Source organism: Artemia franciscana, chromosome 10 (genome assembly GCF_032884065.1).
Source record: "Artemia franciscana chromosome 10, ASM3288406v1, whole genome shotgun sequence".
In the NCBI taxonomy this organism is placed as follows: Eukaryota; Metazoa; Arthropoda; class Branchiopoda; order Anostraca; family Artemiidae; genus Artemia; species Artemia franciscana.
The window spans coordinates 39575012-39599328 of NC_088872.1; the positions used below are offsets into that span (position 1 = coordinate 39575012).

At 34.9% G+C, this 24317-nt stretch overlaps 1 protein-coding gene across 3 annotated transcripts in view; it reads right to left on the bottom strand.

Moving 5' to 3' along the window:
• Positions 1-24317, bottom strand: part of LOC136032179 (sodium-dependent phosphate transporter 2-like) — a 72424-nt gene that overhangs the window by 37938 nt on the left and 10169 nt on the right. For all 3 annotated transcript variants that reach the window (XM_065712372.1, XM_065712371.1, XM_065712370.1), the window contains exons 3-6: positions 21442-22070; positions 19515-19613; positions 6329-6472; positions 934-1116 (exon numbers count right to left, since the gene is read on the bottom strand). In XM_065712372.1, the coding sequence (XP_065568444.1) occupies positions 934-1116; positions 6329-6472; positions 19515-19613; positions 21442-21634 (619 nt within the window). In that variant the 5' untranslated portion in view covers positions 21635-22070. The remainder of the gene's footprint in view (positions 1-933; positions 1117-6328; positions 6473-19514; positions 19614-21441; positions 22071-24317) is intronic.

Sequence of the window (24317 nt, forward strand, 5' to 3'; positions counted from 1 at the left end):
AGAGCATGCGATTTATTATTTTTTTTTACCTGAAAGCAAGTAACTATACCCAAGTCTCTATCCAGAGGGGGGTAGAGCCTTTGACCCCCCCCCCCCCACTTCGAAACTTTTGTCCAGCTTGTGAAAATGTTACAAAAATGATATATACAAATTTTGATGCGCTTTTTTTGTATCCCCCTCCCAATAAAAATCCTGGACAAACCCTTCACTATAACCCATTATAGAGGCTGTATGCTGTCAATAGGTTTCATTAAAAGGATACTCTGTTCTGTCTCTCGGCTTGAGGATCGAATGGAACTATCATAAATTTTCTAAAAAAAATTATTGTTGATCTGAATTATGGCGTAAATAGTCTTAAACAGAGAAACAACTGATCGCACTCACGAGCGTCTACCAGCAAATTTATAGATTTTTAAGGATCGTATAATGGATTACCCATTGAACTTTTCCTTTCCAATGGCATGAAAGCCGAAATTTTATCTTCAAATTTTCAGTTGTAGATTAAATTTGACGCACGATTTTACCAAACTGAAGTAAACACATATATGGAGGAGAATTAACTTAAATGCCCCCACTCCCCAGTGCGCAAGTAAGATTAAACGTTAATAAGGACAATGGTAAAACTTTGTAAACCTACAAACACGTAACGATTAATGATTCCTTAACCTATAATTATAAATCACTAGGGCATGTTGAGATTGAGATATATATATATATATATATATATATATATATATATATATATATATATAATTGCTTACATGCTAAATTTCAGCATAAAGTTAGTCAAATCTGTTTTCTAAAAGCTTATATTGTCTTCAATATCCAAGATATTTTTATCATTTTGGTATGCTGAAAACAATTGGACCACAACTAGAATTACTTAAAATAATTTGAATTATCATCAGGAAAGGAAAACAGAATTGCACTCACGCGAAGGACCATCCAAGACTATTGAAAGGACATTCAGTCCCACCGTCACGGCATAGAATATGGGAAGCGCCCTCAAACCAGGAACTAATGGATTCGGAGCATTTAAAATCAGGTGTTTAATAGCCAAATAGAGGCAGGAAGACATTATTCCTGACATCACCGGTGAAATAAACCAAGAAGCAACTATAGAAAGAAAAAGATTTGTGTTTTAAACACAAGTACAAACACAAAATACGAACGGTAAAAATCATTAAATAAAGAATTAAATAACAACAAATAAATACTAATAAACAAGTAATAAATAAATCAAAAAATAATAAAAAAAAAAAAAAAAGTAAGATAAGATAAGATAAGATTTATTCATCACGAAACACAAATACAATATTACATTTTACTATTTCCCCAAAGGCTCTTTGGCCTGTAAAAAAGGGGAAAATGAACGAGCCACTTACTCAGAGAAGAAAAAAAATAATCACTTACTCACAGAGAGAAGAGCAAAAAGAGAAGAGAGGAAAGTATAAATAAAATGAAAAACTATAGAAAACAAAACTAAATAGACTAATTGATTGAACAGACTAAATTAATTAAGTAGATCTGTAGATAAAATAGACTCCAATGAAATAATCAGGAAATATATATGCATACATACACGCATATACACATATAAAAAGGGATAAAATAATTTCTAAGAAGCCAATGAATTTTTAATAATTTTTTTGAACAAACTGAATGAGTGGCACCTTCGAGCTGATTCGGGCAACTTATTCCATACAATGTAACTCGCAATTAAAGGATTAAAGTCTGACCAGTAAAAGGAACTTGAATATGACTTTCGGTATTGCGAAGATTATAATTATTCTAATCATAGGTAAAAGATGGTTGAACACTTAGGGAAGGGGGGAGGTCACCATGAAGCTGGAAAAAAGTGAAACATGCACACGAAAGAATATACAGTGACTCGAGATCAAGTAATGGGATAACTCTTGAACGGTTAGTTTCCTTAATGAGGTTTCTAGCTTTATTATAAACCTTAGAAAGTGGTTTTAACAGTGAAGGAAAGGTTGACATCCATACTATTGGACAGTAGGAAACGTAAGATCGGATCAAGGAGTGAAAAAGGATTTCCAAAATTGATCCAGGGAAAATATGTTTGAGTTTCCTTAAAATACCGAGACTCCTGCATATCTTCATTTTAATCAAATCAATGTGACGCTTGAAAGACAAATTTTCATCAACAAGAATGCCCAAAAAACGAACATATCGATCTTTAGATCTGTGAATTATCCCATTTGGCTGATGAATTTCTGATAACTTGGGATAAATCTGAGAAACATGCGAAAATATCAAAAAATTGGATTTTGAATATTTTAGGGTAAGAAAATTAGCATCAAGCCATGAAATTACTCTCTCAAACAAGTATTCCAAGTTTAATCGAAGCTCGGATTCACAGTTCCCCGAAGTGCCGAGTGTGCTATCATCAGCAAAACAAACAAGGACATCAGAAGATGGCGAACTATAGCTGGCACTATGGGCAAGGGAAGGTTTAGGATGACAGAGTCTACAGCAATGAATAGGTTTCTGCTTTTTTACTCCGTAAAGAAGATCATTTATATAAATCAAAAATAGCACTGGCCCTAAAACTGATCCCTGAGGGACGCCAAAATTCACTTGTGATTGACAGAAATTAAATTGTGGATTGACAGAAATTAACCTATCATTCAAATAAGATTGAAACCAAGAAAATACATTACCCCTAATGCCAAAATGAGACATCTTCGATAGAAGAATTTCATGGGTTAAGGAATCGAATGCCTTGCGAATATCCAGGAATATAGCAGCCGGAATTAATCCCGAATCCAATTCAGAATGTATAAAATTCAAAAGGGTCATACAGGCATGCTCAGTGGAGTGCTTCATTCGGAAACCAAATTGAAAATCATGAAGAAACTCTTTAGATTTTAGAAATTTAAGCAGACGAGAAAGCATAGCCTTTTCGAAGATTTTACTAAATACTGATAAAATTGAAATTGGTCGATAATTTGCTGGATCATTTCTTGGTCCACCTTTATACAGAACAATAATCCGAGCACGCTTAAGAGGATCTGGAAAAACCCCATATTTAAATGAAAGATTAACAAGTTTTGTAAGAGGCACAACTATTGAAGGAAGAATAGATTTAACTACCTTAGTAGGAATAGAATCTGGCCCAGATGAAGATGAGTCTTTCAAGCCATTAACAATTTTAGTAATTTCAATTTCTGTTACTGGCTCTAGAAACATAGACTTAACACAAGACGGCCTGAGGTAAGATCTAAAGTCCGACTTAGACCGAGAAAAAGTAGCTGTGGAAGCGATATTATTACCAATACTAGCGAAAAATGAAGTAAATGCTTCTTGGACATTAAGCTCACCCTCCACAGTCTCATCACCAATGACCAGACTCATAGGTAAAGAGCTATATTGAGAACCAGGTTTAAGCACAGAATTTATTACCTTCCAAGTTTTACGAATATCCTTATTACACGCAGCAAAATTATTTAGATAATAGAGAGATTTGGCTTTCCTACACAAGGAATTATATATATTCCGGTAAATCTTGAATTGACAAAGACCTTTGTGATCAAAATAGCACACAATTTTAGCTAACCAACAATCTCGGTATGAATATCTACCCTAGTTGATTTGGGCCAAAAATATATAGTAATAATAATAAACAAAGAAGCGAACTGGCTCTGATGCACAAAACGTAACACTACACGGGACAATCTCTCTTATATAAGACCTTCAATACCGATTGTTTAATATTCAAACATCAAATACTTTTAAAATGAAACTACAAATTCTTCCTAGATGTTATTAAAAAACTACTTTGATTCCTCATGAATAAGTTGCTAGCAGCAAATAATGACAAAGCCCATTGACAATGAAGTTGCTAGTAGCAAATAATGACAAAGTACATTAACAATACTGTTTGGATACAATTGTGATTATTGGAACTAAAATCATTAGAGAAGTGGCTGGTAAAGTTTATCCTAACCTTTTGTTTGATAATTCTAAATGACACATCCAAACAGTTCCTTCTTGTTTCATCAGCATAGTTTTTTTCTAAATAGCTATTTTTAAAAAGCCTCTAAGAAATAAGGTATTTTGTTTATATACAAAAATAAATAACTTTTGAAGGGATCTACATTAAAACCCAGAAAAAGAAGCTATTAATCGATGTCTAGTCATCGGATCAATGTTTTTGTTATGGACACTTGATATATATATATATATATATATATATATATATATATATATATATATATATATATATATATATATATATATATATAAACGACGTTCTAAAAATTGTGTATTCACTCAGCTGTAAATAATATTACCACAACATAAAAACAGACAAAAGCAGCGTATGCAAACCAGGTCTTTCGTTCGGATGGGATATAGACCCTTATCATTTCAGGAGAGTGGGGTGCCAAAAGATGGTAATATTTTGAAGGCATTACATATCCATAAAGTAAACATTACTGAGCAATGTTTTTGTTTTGGGAGGGAGAGGGGATTAAGTCCAACAAGTTATTTCACTGGGCATCAAAATCTTTTGTAGAGTCCTTAAGTCCTAAATGCTCAACAAGGTATGATTAAATGAATCTTATGCCTCATCACTATTCTCATTCTTCATTGAAAACAATAAAATTTAAAATCTTTATGTCTAGAAAGCTAAAAAAAAGAACGGATGAACTTGAGAGATAAGCCTGGGTTCGACATCTGTTACTTTCGAACTGTTGTACCACAGAAAAGGACGTAATAATTGGTAACCGGCGTTTCATATAGTCGTTCGTCGATAAGCAAAATTAAGATACTTTTTGACCGGGGCAAGGGAGAAAAAAGTCCTTGCACCCGCCAATATTCCTTGTCGAAATCTACTCTATCCGTATCGACTGCAAAAGACATCACCAAAATCATAATCAAAATCATGATATTATCACAACAATGCCCAAGGTCAAGTCAAGTGATGCTTGAATATTTTGTGTTTCGACTATAGGAAAAATTTATGAATCCAGTGTAATTAATATTATGTTTTTATCATTTAATTTGTTTATAGAACTTCATTACTTTCTGTTCATTCTTTCTTCACTTGCAATAATACCCTGAAGTAGAATCAGAAAAGTCGAAAACTATATGAGTTGTTTCAGCTACAGGTTAACTTTCTGTCATTAAATCATATTGCAGATATTCTTTTAGTCTAAAATATTGTACTGACGGTGTTCCAATGATCAAAGATTACTTTGACCACTGATCAAGTTCGCTATCGTATTGCTCCAAAAAAAAACTTGTAGAAATTGTAAGCATGGCAAAAACTGGCAACCCAAATAATAGAGAAAGACGCTTTAATTCTAAGCTTTTTGACAGAATTTAGCTTTTGTTTAACTACTAACTATTAATGCAGCAATTTAAAATCGTTTAAAAACCCTTTATTTTATTTTTGAGCGCAGGTTAACAATAGCCAACTATAGCCTAAACATTATAACTATACATTATAACTAAACACTTAACTATAGCCTAAACATGGATATCTGGCCAGGCAATGAAGACTATCAGCACAAATTATAGATAAGTTGTCAAAAGAGGCTTCCTGTTACGCAGAATATGGAACACAAAAAATAGTCATATACATACGAAGGGAGATGGGGCCCCGTTCCTGCCTATCGCCCTCCAAAGTATCGAAATTGTTCTTATGTTTTGCAAACGATTCTCCAGTTTTTTCTTTTCTTCGAAGTCAGCACCCCCCCCCCCCCCGAAATATTAGCCACTCATTCAAAAGCAAAGCCTGATTTCGGGTCCGTAGAGCTCTAAACTCTAAAACTGGATGCTTATTACGTCAATAAGTATCGTAGGTTTAGCTTGAGGTTCATGCAAACGTCACCAATAAGCTTTTTTTAAAGGGCCGAGACTCTTTATAAAGAGTTTAAACCTATTCTTGTGTGCTAACCTTGGATTTCTGTAGATCCTGTGGAAGCTTTCCAAGCCTTTATGCCGGGAATCAGCGCGTAATGTTCCGGGGGTGGGTCTTGCCCCCATCTCCCCAAAGTTTGCGCCTATTGCCATGGCAGGTAAAATTTAGCTAAATAAAAAAGAAAGGAGATACCTTTTTATCTGCCTAAAATTTGCAAAACTATCCTAAATTGTAGATACACTTACAAAAAGTTGAAAGCAACAGGTAACATAACCGTTAGTGAAGTTTTACTTACGAAAACCAAAAATAAACCCTTCCAGAAAAAAATGACACTGCGTTCTACCTGAAAGAACAAAAAATTAAGAGAACAATGATACCCAGCCCTTTGAAGTATCTTTTGCTTGTGACTTACTTCAAGAAATAATCAAAATTAAGTACCAATTTTGCCAAGGGTAATCCAGTGCAGGCCGTCACTACCCCTGGCAACTAACGAAAATCCTATAGTAGCACCAACTATACTATGTGTGCCGGAGATGGGCAGTTTCAAAAACGTTGCAGCAAGAAGCCATAAAGCGCTGCCACCTAGAAACAGAAAGACACTTTCAATTTAGTATTCTATACTGATGGTCAGATCAGGTGGCGCATTTCAAGCGGCTGTATTAAAGAAAATATACAGTTTTACTATATAACCCAAAGCAGTGCAGAAATTCCCATCTTGAAAAGAATGATGTTACAAATCCAATCAAACTTTGAGGAGAACTTTCGTTCGACATTAATTAGCCGAAGCCTGCCTGCAGGATTAACTTTGTGTTTATTTTTCTTTGGGTGTAAGATCTTTCCTCGTTGTCCCTTTTTCGTTGTTCCACTACCAATTATCTTGTAAGCAGGGAGGGAACAATTATACGGGTGTATTTTATGCCAGCTCTCGGCACAAAAAAAATAATTCTAGATTAACATGACTACGGTAGTCTTACGATCAGAATTTTTAAAAGTTATTACATAAACTCATTTGAATTCTGAGAGTTTGATTCAGTGAAACTGAAAAATTTAATGCCAGATTATCGAAGATAGTTGTTATGAGCTGCATTTTCTATAATAACAGTTATAACAACTAGTCAGTTGCGTTTTTCTACGTAAAAAAAAACAAAAACAAAAAAAACAGAATATGGACAACAGCTACTAATTTCAGGTGATGGGCATTCACACGCACAAACATTTATTAAGCGGAAGGGGAAGAGGGAATACAAAACCCAAAAACGCAAAAAAAAAGACAGAAAATGTAGAACACATAAGACAATATAGAGAAAATCATAAGAATCTTGGAATTTCAGGGAAAATGAAGGCAATTTAAGGGAAATGAAGCAGATGAAAAAATAATGCCATTTGTTTCGACAAGTTTTTTAATCTTTTTTCTACGCCATATGATCCTTTGGTTTTTATTATCTTCAATAAGAAGTTAATGACCACAAAATGGAAAAGAAAAAAAAAAAAGATAAGCTGATGAAAACGAGATCAGGCTACATTAGGACAAATCTGGAAACGCAACAAAAAGGCGGGGGTGGGATATTTATCTTGTCATTTATCTCGACAGATTTTATCTTCTTCTTTGCCTCATCTATTTTAATTGTGGTTTGCAATCAGTGTTGATATATCTTGGAATTATTACGATGATTGCAGGTTTGGAGTCATAACGAATGTAGTATGGAGGGTTTATATATATACCCTCTCGCAGACAAATACTTAAAACGCTATGAGTAGATTAACTGCAGGTATAGTTACTTAATCAGACAAATTATATTTTTATTCATGTAATTGGTGTTTTCAGAAAAGTCTAGCCTATGGTGTTCCTATTACACGGCGCTATGAAGCAACTAAGACTTGAGTCTTTTAATGTAGTTTAAACCAACGCTTCTTTGCGATTTGTGGATCTTAAAATTGTTTGCATATTTAAAAAAACTTATTTTATTAATTTAGCTTTTGCCAGGTTTGTCTCAGTCAAATATGCCTTAGCATATTCTCCACTTGATTCCAGGTCACAAACTAGCAGAACTAACTTGTGATAATCATGAGGTCAGCTGTTTCTTAGAGGAAGCAAAACTTGCTTTCCAGCTAACCTAATTGCACACGAATCTAAATAATGTACATGCGCAATATAATGCAATCAGCTATCGTGAATTCAGAAACTTAGAGACGTGACAACAATATTCAATGGCACATTTTGCCTTCTTTTTTTCATTTTTAAGCCGGATGAAGAGTCGGATGAAAACTTTTTTTTTCTATTTAGGCTTACCAAGGATTGGGAAAACCCTTGACAAAAACCTTAGTCACTCAATATATTCATTTGCAAACGCAGGATGTAGAAGAGAAAATTCTCCCATCTACAATGAGGTTTTAATAGCGCTTGTTTGAGCCAATCAAATTTTTTTACAGAATTCTCAAATCTACTGAAAAATTCTACAAAAAATGCTGATTGGCGCTAGCTAAATCTGGGTATCAGTAAAATCTAATTGGGGCAAACTTTGCACCCCAAATGATATGTTACGCAATAGTAGCGGGACCCTTGGCTGAGGCTTTTAAGATCAGACCTTAAGCAGTGCACTCCTCTCATTGATGTTAACTTTGGAGCTTTTATTAACTTAATAAATTTGTACATTTACTTTCGCCAGTATTTTTCAGATATTCACAGGCATTTTCTTAATACAGTTCCAGGTCATGAACTAGCAGAATAAGCAAAACAATATACAAAAGCAGGTTGTTCATCCAGAAAAACAAATTGAGCAAGTTTTCTAAAAACATCGATTTCCTTCTCAAAGAATATGTTCATATTTACAAGATTAGGGGCAAGGAAAAGGTCAACAAACTTTCCATGAATGTTAATTCATTGATTCCTATTAGGGCAATCCTATTAATGGACGCACAATGTAAATTGATCATGTGGCTTCAGAAATTGAAAGACCAGATAATAGTGCTTAATAATGAATTTGATCCTTCTTGTATACTTAATTAAAGCATATTCCTAAGACTTTAACAACATTTCCAAACTCGGAAATTATAGTTGAAACTGGCGAGGGTGAACCACAAGTGGAACATGGTAAACTACACTAGTTTTAGAGTTTTGTATAGAAGAACAAGAAATAATACTGATGAGATCAATTGAATTAGAATTATAGTATACTTTCTATCTTGAGGTTTTTCTTCCATTTGCAAGTTTTTTTTTTATGTTATTTTTTGGCATTCCCACGGTTTTAATGTTTCCACACAAGACAGCAAATTTGTTATCATTCAATAGCGAAGATTTAGTTTATGCTATTTAGTTTATCATATTTATTTAGTTTAGTTTATTTAATTTGCTGTTTATTTTTTTATTCAAAAATACATTGAAAATAGGTGAAAAAACCGAGAAAATAAGAAGTCCAAATAATGGAAAATAATTCCAGTTTTATAAGCAAGTTTCATTCTATACGAAAAAGTCAAATATCATCATATTCCGGCACAATGAGTGAATAGAGATTTGAAACTAGTAAATCTAACAATATTCTCTTATACATCTGCAATCCTAAAAAAAAGAATAATGCGATGTCTTTGGCTAAAACGGAGTGGCTTGACATCTGCTAAACATAGATTGTTTTAGAACATAGATTGGTGTTAAGTTCGAATCTCTTTATGGCAAGCTTCCTTTTCATAAAAGAGGAAACGCGGAACTCCTGTGCCCATTTAAGATATCCTTCACCCACATTCTTTATGAACGGAATCACATTTCACATTCTTCTTACAACAGCCAACTTCTTACTTTGCAAATAATGAAATTACAAAAATCAGGAAGTTAACTTCAAAACCATAATTAAGAGAAATGATCACATTACGCATTCCTGTTTTTAGACACTTCACAGTCTAGGCTTTTAACCAATGAAGTTTCTTTCATTAGGCGCCAGTTTCAGATTACAGTATCGATACCGCACAAGAAAACAAGATGAAGAAGTTTTTTACATTAAAGGAGTAACTAACACCAAAGCCATGAAAACCTCTTCGTTTATACTGGTTAAATTCGTAATTGGTATTTGCGTATTATGCAGAACACACTCAAAAAGTTTGATCTCTTAGATCTGAGAAAAACTTGTTTGTCTGTCTGCAACGGTTAGAATTAGCTTAGTCTTACTGAGAAAAACTAAGGTCTAGGTATATTTTAATTAAATATTTATATATAGAGGTGGTTAGGTTAAAGCGGCCTATATAATGCGTTTTGGTGGCCTGCTTTCCATAATGCTTTATTATAGTTGCCATAATTTTGTTACTAAAGTTTTATATTTTCATTATATTTTGGTATACCAAACAGTTCGTGGTAACGAACGGTAAGAAAGGACCCGACTCAATAGCAGTCGAAAATCTAAAAAACGGTATTTTGATACTAATAGATATATCAAAAGAATCAGCTTATTATGCTGATTCCAAATATATAAGTTTCATTAAGTTTAGTCTTAACCATTAAAGGCCACAAACCTGAGAACATTTGTCTGATTTTCGAAAAGAGAAGAACCACCCTTAAAAAACGTATAATCTTAATGAAAATTACAACATCATATTCAGCGTACCAGAAAAGCCCCATTGTAGAGTTTTCATGCTCCAACCTGCAAAACTGTACAGATAGAATTTTATATATGCAGAATTTTGTATTTTTTGCCCAAAGAAAGATCATAGGTGCGTTTTTATTTTTTTATATATTTTTTCAGGGATAATTGTATTGACCCATTGATCCTAGAACATCGTGAGAGGGCTTACTCAGACGGAAATTAGAAGTTCGAGTGCCCTTTTTAAGTGACCGAAAAGATTGATGGGCAACTAGGCCCCCTCCCCCGCCTTTTTTCCCAAAATCGTCCGATAAAAATTTTGGGATAGTCATTTTGTTCGCCATAGTTGAAAGGCCCAAAAACTATGCCTTTGGATATAATATGACCCCCCACAGCCCCAGGGGAAAGGTCTAAGTTTTTTTCATGTTGTTTACGAGCATTTGCTATTGGAAAACATGCATACATTTTTGGGTGGGGGGAGGAATTTTCTGCTAGGTTTTTTCTACAGGGGAATTTTACACGGGGAGAGGAGTTTCCAGCGGGTAAACTTGTCAGAGGAAATCACACACTGGGGGAATTTGCCAGAGTTCCTATGCAAGATTCTTTTTATATATCTTGCTTTCTCTTTTCCGTCTCAATTCTACGCGTGGAGTTGTTCAGGGTAATTGTCCAGAGTAAATTTTCACCGGGATTGAATTGTGTAGAGGATATTTCCGTGCGAAGGAGGAATTCTCCTTGGAGGTAGGGCCAGATTTCCTGGCATTATTTAAAAAACGATCAGAAAATAAATAAAAAACAAGTTTTTTTCAACTGAAAGTAAGGAGCAAGATTAAAACTTAAGACCAACAGAAATGATTACGTATATGAAGGGAGTTGTCCCGTCCTCCTAAAAAAAACTTTAAGTTAAACAGTAAGGTGCTGAGGAGGGGGAAACCCCCTTGATATACGTAATAATATATTTCGTTTTAAGTTTCAATGTTGCTCCATACTTTCAGTTTAAAAAATTATTTTCTTCTAATTTCACTTCTTGGGTGCGTTCTTTATAATATACAAGTACCTTGCAATTTTCTAAAAGTTTCATAATTTCCATTTTGTAGGCTTTTTAGTAGAAACTAGACATATCACTTTACACAAATTCTCCATTTCCAATAGCTGTTTTCGTCACTAATATTTGCAGAAAGGTCTTATTCTTAAAGCAGGCGCTTGTCTGGGAATTATAGGAACATTCATGACACACACCCCTTAACAAAAGTGTGAACAGGGGAAATTATACCTTACGGTTTGAGGACCCCCACCCCTTCATAAGAAAACTTCTAGAAACACAAAACATACAGAAATATGAATACTTGGAAGTACAGCAGATTTCTTCTAAATCATCAGACCCGCTCCCCCAAGAAAATTTGCTGGCTTTCTTTAGAAAAATAGACAAGGTGAGAACGATCATACATCTTCAGAAAAGTAAAAAAAAAATAAGAAAAATAGAGAAGTCTATGGAAAAGAGTAGGCGCCAGCTTTGAGCAGCTGTGAACCGGAGCTGGCTCACAGGGGGGTCATCATCCAGGAAACAAGGCTAAAAGGTTTTTCAGAAACGATCAGTACTTCATATTAGCAAATTAGATCTGATTGAATTTAAAGTGATGGTTTGCAGTCTCGTCTGAAAAAAAATATGAAAACTTGGCAATCGCATTCCACAAAGTCTAGATTCCACATAATCCCGATACGAGTGTTGTGAAGCTTAACTCAAGAAGTGACATGCTCTGTTACTTCGCGTACATCACAAACAGGGAAGTTTGTACAGGAAGCAAAACGGAAGGGTTGGAGGCCCGTATTGGTGGAGATCTGTGACGGAAAATGTGCAATATCGTGGCATTAGTATGGTAGCCGTTAGGGAATATTTTTTTGTTCTTCTTTATTTAAAGATAAATCGTTTCCTATGAAATCAAATTAGAGCGTGTGTTCAGCAGCGTTTCCAACGCGATACAACTGAACCCGTTCTGGTACGATTTGGAGGTCCTTGTATAATTTGGTGCATTTGATTTTGTTTCATACAATATAAATTTTCCTGTATATTTTGGTTCTATTTGCTCCTTCCTTACTTGGATACAAGATTTAGTTTATCGAAAATTGTCTTCTTGTTATGGAAAATTTTTAACCTGCTGTTCAAATAATACAAATTATCCTCTTGCGGTATACTTTTATTCGGAAAACTGGTACAGTTCACTTCAAACCGATAACAACGCTAGTTTTTTGTACTTCGAATACATTCAACGAATTTCCATAATCCTTTCCTAAAAATGAACAATGGCTACTGGATGTGACCTAGTAAATTTATATTAATTTTAGACGCTCAGCTATTCTATCAATACAGTAATTTTCTTTTCAGTCTCAAGAGTCAATTATAGGAAACCAATAGCATCCATTCGCATCGTGCATGGACCTTCTAATGACGCAAATATGATTTCTTGAGCTATTTGAATAAAACTGACATCACTGCCTGGAATACTACGGTATATAAAACGATCACTAAACGTACGAAGTTAAACAAGTAAAGAAATAAGTGAAGGACCACTTGTTAATAATGCGGACACACTCAAGTAGTGAAGTTAGGATAATCCTAACGAAATATAACCTTCAGTTTATATGACAATATAATTTGGGCTGTATATTTGCACGTTAGGGGGGAAAAAAGGATAAAGATCCTCCAGAGCCATTGCTGGCGCATAGGGCGTCGAATCGACACTTCAGTTGCTGGGTGTTTTTACAGGAACAAGTAGCAAGCTTGTCACGTTCAGGGGAGAGGAGTAAATTATTTGAACAGCGCCCCTAGGCTACCTCCCCCCAAATGTACTAATATATAGCCCAAATTATACAAATCCAATGCATTTTAAGTCCAATGCATTGTATCACCCGTCACTTGTCTTTGAAACCGGATTTCATAGACCTAACCTAAGTGTAATTCTTGAGTGTGTTTCGTACAATTAACAAGTGCCGTAGGTACTAATGACTCAAGGCAAGAAAGAGACTCAAGTTCAATTAGTAGCATTTCAGTTTGTTTTTGTAACCGACGTTGCAAGTTCCTTGCAGTAAAGTTCTCGCAGAAATCTTAAATATAACTTTCATGGGGTTTGCCCCGCCATAGGCCTAAATTGTGTAACATACATACAAGCGTTTCTTGTTTGATTACAATGGATATAAAATATCTTTCGAATAGCTGCCCCCGAGTTCGGTCGGAAAGAACCCATTTTTCTCCAAGAAATATTAAAATCGTTACGATAAAAAAAGCTTTTTCTCCCTCTCCCCCCAAAAACGATTAAGTCCATTGCAGATCCTGTTTATATCCATGTTTACTGAAAACCATTTCGCCATTTAAAAAACAAAACCTAATTGTAATAGGTAATAATGTTCACGAGAAATTGTGACGACAGAAAAATTTCCTTTTGCTCCTTATTTTGATTATAATCTAGAAAGTTCCGAATTTACAAGGGAAAGATACCGATCAATAAACCAATTTGGACAGACTAAGAAACAATTGTAAATAGCAAACGGGAAATTCAATAGCATATGTATTTCCCGTGTAGAATAGGTATGTAAAGAGAATAAGGAAGGAGCGAACTTCCCAAACAGAAGTTTCGGTGCCTCTTTTGATCAAGTTAGTAACTGTGTTCCTTAATGAAATTAAATAAAAAAAACGAGTTTTTTTAACTGAAAGTAAGGAGCGACATTAAAACTTAAAACCCACAGAAATTACTTCGTATATGAAAGAGGCTGCTTCCTCATCAACGCCCCGCTCTTTACGCTAAAGTTTGACTCTTTCTCTCAATTCTTCTTTTTAAAACAGTAAAAAACTTTAGCGTAAAGAGCGGGGCGTTGATGAGGAAGCAGCCTCTTTCATATACGAAGTAATTTCTGTGCGTTTTAAGTTTTAATGTCGCTCCTTACTTTCAGTTAAAAAAACTCGTTTTTTTTATTTAATTTCTGAACGTTTTTGAATCAATGCATGTTTTGATTTTGGCTCTCCGCAGAGGAATAATCAAAACGAAATCTTGCATATTTTTTTGGGGGGGGCTAAATGGCTTTCTCATAATTTTGATCGAATGATTTTGAGAAAAAAAGAGTGGGGGCGAAGCCTAGTTGCCCTCCGATTTTTTGGTTAATTAAAAGGCAACTAGAACTTTTAATTTTTTACGAATCTTTTTATTGGTAAAAGATTTACGTAACTTATAAATTAGCTTACGTAAAGAACTTTTGTATTCTCATGTTTTTATTACATATATGAGGGGATTCGCTCCATCGTCAGTACCTCGCTCTTTACACTAAAGCTTAAATTTTATCCCAATTCATTAAGAATGACCCCTGAATCACAAAAGCCGTAGAATAAATAGTTGAAATTACTAAAAATACTTTAGCGTAAAGAGCTAGGTTTCATAAGGAGGTGAGCCCCTTATATGGGTAATAATTTCTGTTTGTTTTAAGTTTTATTGCTGTTCCTTACTTCCAGCTGAAAAAGCTTTTTCACTTTTATTTTTTAATTTTTTTTAAATAATGCTAGTAAATCCTGCTCTCCCTCCATGGAAGTTTTCTTCTCCCATGACAAATTCTCGATGGAAAGTTCCCCCAGCATATCCCCCTCTCTCAACCCCTCCCCCCAACCAATAAAATCCTCCTGAAAACGCCTGCATACTTCCCAATAACCATTACTATATGTAAGCACAGGTCAAAGTTTGTAACTTGTTGCCCCTCCACGGGGACTGTGGGGGAGTAAGTCGTCCCCAAAGACATAGTTATAAGGTTTTTCGACTACGCTGAATAAAATGGCTATCTCAGAATTTTGATCCGTTGACTTTGGGAAAATAATTAGCGTGGGAGGGGGCCTAGGTGCCCTCCAATTTTTTTGGTCACTTAAAAAGGGCACTAGAACTTTTCATTTCCGTTAGAATGAGCCCTCTTGCAACATTCTAGGACAACTGGGTCGATACGATCACCCCTGGGAAAAAAAAAACAAAAAAACAAAAAAAACAAATAAACACGCATCCGTGATCTGCCTTCTGGCAAAAAATGCAAAATTCCACATTTTTGTAGATAGGACCTCGAAACTTCTACAGTAGGGTTCTCTGATACGCTGAATCTGATGGTGTGATTTTCGTTAAGATTCTATGACTTTTAGGGGGTGTTTCCCCATATTTTCTAAAATAACACAAATTTTCTCAGGCTCGTAACTTTTGATGGGTAAGACTAAACTTGATGAAACTTATATATTTAAAACCAGCATTAAAATGCGATTCTTTTGATATAACTATTGGTATCAAAATTCCATTTTTTAGAGTTTTGGTTACTATTGAGCCGGGTCGCTCCTTACTACAGTTCGTTACCACGAACTGTTTGACAGAAAACAATGGCTTTATTTTGCATTCATATTTTCTGCATGACTCTCTCTTCTCTCTCTCTCTTTTCTTTCTTTTTTAACTGAATAGGAAATTATTTTATTTGTTTTTCTTCTTTCAATCAGTAGGAATTCCAACTTAAAATATATCGAGAAAAAACTCTTTCAGTATTCAGACCAGATTCTGTCTTACTTTCTCACTTACTGTCGTTTTGTCTTTCTGAACTGAATAGTAAAATTGTTTAATTTGTCTTTCTAGTTTCCATCAATATGATTTTAGATTGGAAAATAAATTGAGGAAAAAACTGGATGAACATTTGAAGATTTTTTTTGAAGCAGTAGTAATAAGTTTTCCAAGAAATCATCACAATGAATCTTGAAAATATAATTAAAATTTTCATTCATTTTATCTTCACTGGGAAATAAAACAACTGTCCCTTAAAAAGGAGAAAATAAAAAAAATCATGATACATTGTAGACATGGTGGCCTTCATCAACGTGACCGGTGGCCGATAATAGCTGGAGTTAAACAAATGTTGACCACTCTACAATACTCCTCCCATGTAATTTAGATCACTCAGGACGCAAATTCTCCTCCACGCGACATACTTTGAATTCTAATATTCTAATCCAGGGGCTCATAAGTTGGAAGAGATACTCGAAATAAAACTGGTATCTTGCCAATATATTCTTTGGATCTCGATGCTAGGTATGTCAGATTTAAAATGGCTAGAATAAAAAGAACTGCCCAGGTCACATGACCGCAGAATAAATCAAGAAACGGTCTACATCAACAAATAGAAGATTTAGCCAAATTAGTTGACAGTACGATTGCTTGTTTTGTTTTTTTATTATTTATTATGATAGGGGTAAGTCACAACTTTAAATAATAATAAATAACGATATCACCTGATAAGTTTTAAATTTTTAAGTTACAATTTACAGTTTAGATTCTTTAAAATTAAAATACAACAGCCCCTTTTCCTTAGGGCAAATTTGATTATTTTTCAATATCAACAGTCTGCTTTGGAAAAACTTTGGGCTAGGCTAACTATAATGCCTTTAGAAATCAAAGAATTAATTACTGGCAGAGACAATTAATTAATTAGACAATAACCTCTGTCACAAGCCAATACAAAGCAGCTCTAAGGACCATAGAAGAGTCAAACCATATTTCAGCTTTAGTCCCCTTTTGTGACGAAACACGCCTTGGAAATTCTGAGCATTTACTAAGCAATATTTAGTGAATTTCTTTGTCAGCTACGCCCCTTTTCTTCTGAAACAAACATCTGATTTGTGTTGTAGACCAAATTATACTCCGAAATTTATGAGTTGACAAATTTAAATAACTTGGGAATTAGCCCATGGCCTCAGAAGTTTTTAGACATCATTACATCTAGATAACATAGTTCTAGAACGCTTTCAACGGATTCCTTTTCTTCGAACTACCCATAAAAAATAGCTTTGCACGGATCGCGCATGAAGGAAGGACAAAAATTCAGTCAAAATAGTTTTGAAGATTTGACCAAGAGACTGCGTAATAAGCATTTTGCTACACCACATGTTCATTGGTATTGAGGCGGAATGGTTGTACCAGACACATCTTCCAAAGTACAAGAGACAAGGCAAGCAGTTAAATAGGTGGGTTAAAGGAATGCATACCCCCTCTCCTATCCCCCCTAAAAATTTAACAAGGTTGTTATAATTTTCTTTACTTTTCATATGATCAACCCAGCTCTTCAGCTCTCCCCCATTTCCGGCTGAAACAAGTGCCTCCCTACATATATGTGGCTAGGCTAGAGGCACAGGGAGGCAAGGATCAAAGTGTTTATTCCAGTATACATAGAACATAGCCTGTCAAAGGGACTAAGCGCCGAATTCATCCGTGACCGCCAGAAAATAGAGGCATGGATCGTGGGGCGGGGTCGCCAGAGACAGCTTCTAATTATGGTTGTGAGACAAAAAATCAATTTCAATACATCTTTGCACCCACCTGGTTAAAACCAAATTAGGCTCAGAGATTTGCAGACAGGACAAGAGATAGCATGTTCTCGACCATCTGGTGTTTATCTAGGAGTGCCACTTGTACCACCATGCGTGGCACAGCTGACGCCCTAAGTGAAACATTCTCGCCCTACAGCACCTCTTTGTATAGCACGTGGAACACTTTCACCACGCGTCGCATGATTCGCACGATTCTTGAAAGTGGGAGGTCCCTTGAGAGGTTCGGTGAAAGAGTGAGGAGAGTAGAACCATAATTAATTTTGCGGAGGACGTTTTGAACTGCAACAGAGACTACGGTCGTTCTATTTCATGAAAAAACGTTCAGAAATTAAATAAAAAAAAACTAATTTTTTTAGCTGAAAGTAAGGAGCGACATTAAAACTTAAAACGAACAGAAATTACTCCGTATATGAAATGGGTTGTCCCCTCCGCAATCCCTCGCTCTTTACGCTAAAGGTTTTAATTGTTTTGAAAAGTAGAATTGTGGCAAAGAGTCAAACTTTAGCGTAAAGAGCACATTTAGTCATTACATTTAATGACTATATACTGTATAGGATATGTTATCAAATAGGAAGGTCAATGAACATTCCCTTCATGTTTACCCTTTGACTCTACAAGACCCCAAGACCTTTTCGTCATTGTCTGGTTGCCCACTTTTAAACATCGAGTGCTTGGTACCGCGCGCAAAGCGCCGAACAAGTGTATCCCGTATGACGAAATAAGTGGCGGGTCGAGATGTACACCACGTACCATAAGTGGATGACCCCTCGGCACTTGAGCTGATAAGTGACCAACCAAAGCTTTGCGTCAAAGGGTAGGTAAATTTCTGGCACAGTAGTCATTATTAGAAAGAGGACTGAACATCATGCTAGGACACGGAAAGGTGTGGTACATTCAGAAATATTTTTTGTTGCTAAGGCTCGTTAAGGAACAGGTCTGGTTGCATAGCCTGTCACACGAGGTATAGTTAAGGCAACATTTTTCACTAACAATCCTTCATTGGTATCAGCTTCGACAAAGTCTAAGAAATGTTTTTTCTGAGACTCATTAATTCAGGTACAAGTTTCAAATGTTTAGAGTTATTCATGCTATAATAGAAGTTTTTGGGGCTGGTTTGACACCAATACCATTTGTATTTGAAAGACAAAATAAAAGTAACGTTTCTTTTTCAGGTTAATAAGTTTTATCATTAGGAACTTATTTTATACCAGTTTAACCTGAAAAATACCTTTAGGTTAACATTACGTTGTCATTAGTTAGAACTTCCAGACAAACAAAAACATCAATTATTTTAAATTGAATTTTCAAGATCGTACAATCGTACACGTTGAAATTCTTCCATTATGAAAATAAAAAGACCCGTCTAAAGTGAGGATGGCATCTAAGGCGGAAACGAAGAAAGCATGATCTCCCTGAGTTGTTGAAAAATATTGGGAAAGCCTTGAAGGAGTATTCATAAAAGAAAAAATGGGATGATTTTAAACCATTTAATACGTCTAGACACCTATGGTTTTTGTGGAAACGTTTTAACTGCTTTCAAGGGTGACATAGCGTAAAGGAAACTTCAAGTAAATTTATAGAAATAGATATAAATTTGTTAAGGATCTTTACCTTAATACCTAGTCATTAAGTTTCAGTTAAAAGAGTCAAAAGCATTAATTTACCATCTACGTACCTAGTGTAGACAAACTTCCAAACATGAGCTCAGCTTCTGAATTATTGTATACATTAACATCTAAAATTCCTTTTCTCATTGTGTCTGATACTTTGTAACCTGTTAAAGAAAATTGACCATCAAAATAGTTTTTTTTTTTTAGAACCAAGATCTTTTTTTAGTCAACCAAACCAAACAGTTCATAGTCCTGAATAGTAACTGAAGCACTACAAAATTTATATTGAAACGTAAGAAAAATACTTTTATTTTATGTTGATTCCAAATACAGAAATTTTTCAAGCTTAGGCTATAGTTACCAATCGAATGTTATTAGCGTTAGAAAAGCTGCGTAATTTTGGAAAGGGGCCTAAATTGAGAACAGTCTGGATGAAAATTACACCGCCAATTCCAACGTCATGCCTGAAAACCTATGTATGGATATTCCGTCCTCATTCCACAAAAATAAAAACAGATCCTCTTTAAGAGGTAATCTTACAATACTGGGAGAAGCCTCGGTGAAGGAAACCAGTTCTTTGAAAATGACACGGAGACCGTGTCCTTTTCGAGTGACAAAAGAGATCGCGTCACAGCAAAGCGTCATTTCTCCCATTTTGTGCTGTGAAATCACTACTTTAGCCCGAAAAGTGCCAAAAAGCTGTCAAGCAAAAAAATATGAGATAGCTGTTCAATTCAAATTATTGAAAAGATCTGTATGAAGCCTCAGAGTTTCTGAGGGTACATAGCCACGTGGTGGTGCATTCGTCCCTAAACAATTACGTAACCCGAAAATACCTAGTATCTCCCAACTAAACTTTTAGTAATAAGGTAGGCATACAGCATCTTGATTGAACCTAAGTCATGCAGAAATCTCCAATTCCGGAAATTTCCAGGAATTTACTGTGTACAAATACAAAAGTCACAGGTATGTTAATAACATGTATACATTTTACATACCCACAAAAGAGAGATGGGGGTAGCCCCAGTCTCCCTACCGAAAAAATTACTGCTTAACAAATAAAAAAATTGTCCCACAAAAATTATAAACAATGCATATTCTTCATTTATTTCCCCAATGGGAATTCATTTGATCTCCTTCCTCTCCTCCCCCTAGGATTGATCCTATGTACACCTACGCACATTTATGTTATATGCATTTCAAAGAAAACATAAATACAGTTTATCATGATAAAGAATATGGGACGTAATTTAAATTCCTAAATTCCTCGTGAGAGCAATGGATTTGTGATTCATGTTGAAGCTGCTCAAATCTTGCAGAATCATCCAGCGGTTTTCAACATTGATCGCAGAAAATGAATATTGGATGGGTACTTATGTGTTATAGCGACCACGCTTTGTTCTTGATCTGTAATGAAGCTGGTTTTCTGTGTCCACTTGAAGATAATCAACATAGCCTGAGCGAGAAAAACTACTATGCGGGTATATTTTAATTGAATATTTAATATATATAGGTGGTTGGGTTAGGATAGTTCAGGCTAGATATTTAAAACAATGCATTCTGGGCGGCCTGCATACCATAATTTTCTTTTATAGTTTCCATAATTTTGTTACTGAAGTATTATATTTTATTCATATTTTGGTATATTTCATTAGGATTAATCTAACGTCACTTCCTTGGTGTGGTCGCTATAACACGTAAGTACCGAATACTTTTCTGGTCCATAGGTAATTCGTACCTTTAGTTGGTCTTTCGATGTATATTTTTTCCGCTTTATATATCAAACCATGAAAATGCAGGTATCCCTATCGGTATTTGTCACAAATATGATAGAATCACGCTGAATCAAATACACCAGAACTATGGAATCAAGGGTAAAAGGAATCAAAACAAGCCCGTAAAGCATGCATTTTCGGCTAGTCATAGAACGAATTGAACCAACAAACGTTATTTTTTGGAGTAATTTTAAAAGACAATCAAGAATAAACTTACCGATCAAAACAGCACCAGCAACTTCAAAAATAGTTGCCAAAATACAAGCTTGTCTGATTGTCAAGACCTTGCTTCCAACAGACGTTCCAAAACTATTGGCAACATCATTGGCACCAATGCCGAACGCTAAAATGAAGGAAAGGACAAAACCAAGGATCACAATCCAAAGAACATCAGGGGAAAATGGCTCCATCTTTCTCTTCGAAAAATAAGGCTGCAAAAATATCCTTCTTTGTCTAGTTGCTAAAACGCACTTCTTTTAACAGGCTTAATAAAAATATTCAGCTCCCAGCAACGAAGCAATAATATGTACAAGTCCACTCGGTGTTTTGGCCAATTTGAGCAAATTAAAAAAATAACTTCAAAGTCTTTCCCTATGTATCACTAAGTTCACTATGTCTGATATTTGGTAAGAGGGTTGAGAGAGTTGGGATAGTGACTGTCTCTTTTGAAATTTCTAATTTAGGCGGACATTCAGTGGCCGCCAATGGGAACAAAAATAGCATTATCGAAAACGGCACACAAGTTTAGCGACAGTTTAGATGTGGTTAGTTCTTCAGGTATAAAGCCCACTGCAGTTACAGAGATGTTCGAAAATGTGTAAAAAATGGTCATCCACCAGACAAAACCTGAAAAAAATGTTATTAGTTAAACTGAACTTAAAGTGGACTCATGTAATAACATCAAAAGATCAGAACAGAGGCTTGAAGGGCGTTCTTGGCAAAAACAAATCAGCTAAATGGAATACAAAGGCATTCATAAATATAGCTAAAAGAACCGACATATTTAGGCAAACGTGTAATATTCAAGTATCTTTTGTACGCAGTTATTCCATGTCACAGGACCTTTTTGCAGTAAGCTACAATACGTGACTAAAACTACCATCTTTCTATCAATGTACAATTTTAAAACCATCACCCATACATCATTTTATGGTGGATACTACCTTGAATTAATATAAACTTTAGATTTTTATTCTGGATTTAAGCTTCAGGAGGTCCCTGGACTACACCCCACTCTCCCCGTTTCAAAACTCGAGAAGAGTATTCATAATTTCCTATTATTCTGCTTTTTTATTATTTTGCCTCTCCCGAAACCTCAGCGTACATACCTGTCACAAGATTTCCAAGCGAAAATATGGTAGTAATGAATACTTCGACCCTTGATTCAAATAAAATGTTAACAAAACAAGTGATTCTGCTTAAAATAAAAAAATCAAAATATATCAAAAATTTCCAAACATAGAGGGGTAATGATTATCCTTATATCATTCCTTCAAATACCATCCGAGACTGTAGTGCTCTCAACTTCTTACACTACCAACATGCCAGAATTCTTTCGAAGCATTAGTAGCCAGAATATATAGAGCATTATTTGTTAAGTAATCTTTCGCAATATTGCGAACGATAACATTTTATCGGGCATATAGGATTAAGCAATCATCACTATGGCTACTGTTGGCTATTTTAGGATTGTAATATAAAAATTTGAGACTTCAGTAAAATTAGGGAGACAAACCAGAGGCCCCTTCCCCCAAACGTGCACGTATCTTTGAAGTAATAATGTGCCAATAGTCTACAGCTGACTTCATTTCTGACTATCAAAGAGCGGCAATAAGTTTTATATTTGAAATCCAGCGAGTATTTAGCTAGTTGTCATATCGGTAGCAGTGTTTTAACGCCACCGCGGTTTTCCGCCACCTTTCAATTCAGGTAGGTCAGAATAGTATATATATATATATATATATATATATATATATATATATATATATATATATATATATATATATATATATATATATATATATATATATATATATATATATATATATATATATATATATATATATATATATATATATATATATATATATATATATATATATATATATATATATTATATATATATATATAGACATAAGAGCAGGTATAGACATAAACACAGATATAGACAAAAACATAGACTAATCTAACCTAACCTGTCTATTCTGACCCAACTAATCTTCTTGATGATGTAAGATTTCCTGGGTGGCTGAAAACTGCGGTGGCGTTAAAACACCCAATTCGTCATATCTAAATCCAAATACAGGGGAAGCTGAAACCTAACCGGATTTAAAATTGAGCAAATCAGGTAGGTACATTTTAAATCAGAAACTGTTCAGCTAAGAAATATGTGAATATTTCACTTTTTGTGGGGTGCATGAAAAGTACCCTGCTGTTAGGTGTTACCAACCGTTATCAATCTAGGTGCCATTGCTGGAATATAGAATTAGTGAATATTATGTTCCTAAACTATACAACAGTAAATGTCAGTATTTCAGGCTAAGTACCAAATAGACAAAGAGACATTGTACTAGCAAAGAAAACTTGTACTACAAACTTCAAACCAGACCTTTTGTTATATAAATCTTTGAAACGTGAACACCATTAAAGACGGAAGAGCATTTTTTTTTTCTCTAATGGGAAAAAGGCAATCCATCCCTCGATAAACCCTCGTAGCGCTACTGAGATTAAGAAAAAGCTCACAAACTGAAAACGAGACTAAAAAAGAATAAATGTTAAACTGTTAAATCTTACGATTGTCACTGTTACCACAATTTCTATGTTCACAATTATCGGTTTTCCTCATTTTGCATAAGAAGCAGTCCACGATTAACCTTAAAATCTTGTATTGAGGTTAAAATCCTTTATACCGATATACATACTTAAAGTGACCTCGTAAAACTAGGAACCTTCATAGAATTTGCTCATGGAGTTTCTACTTCATCGACGTCCATCCTTCTTCTCTGAATTAAATAGATGCCCACGACTAAAAATTCTGCTGAACTTATTAGAATATCATAAAATTATGCCGTATATTCCTCCCGTGTATGCCGC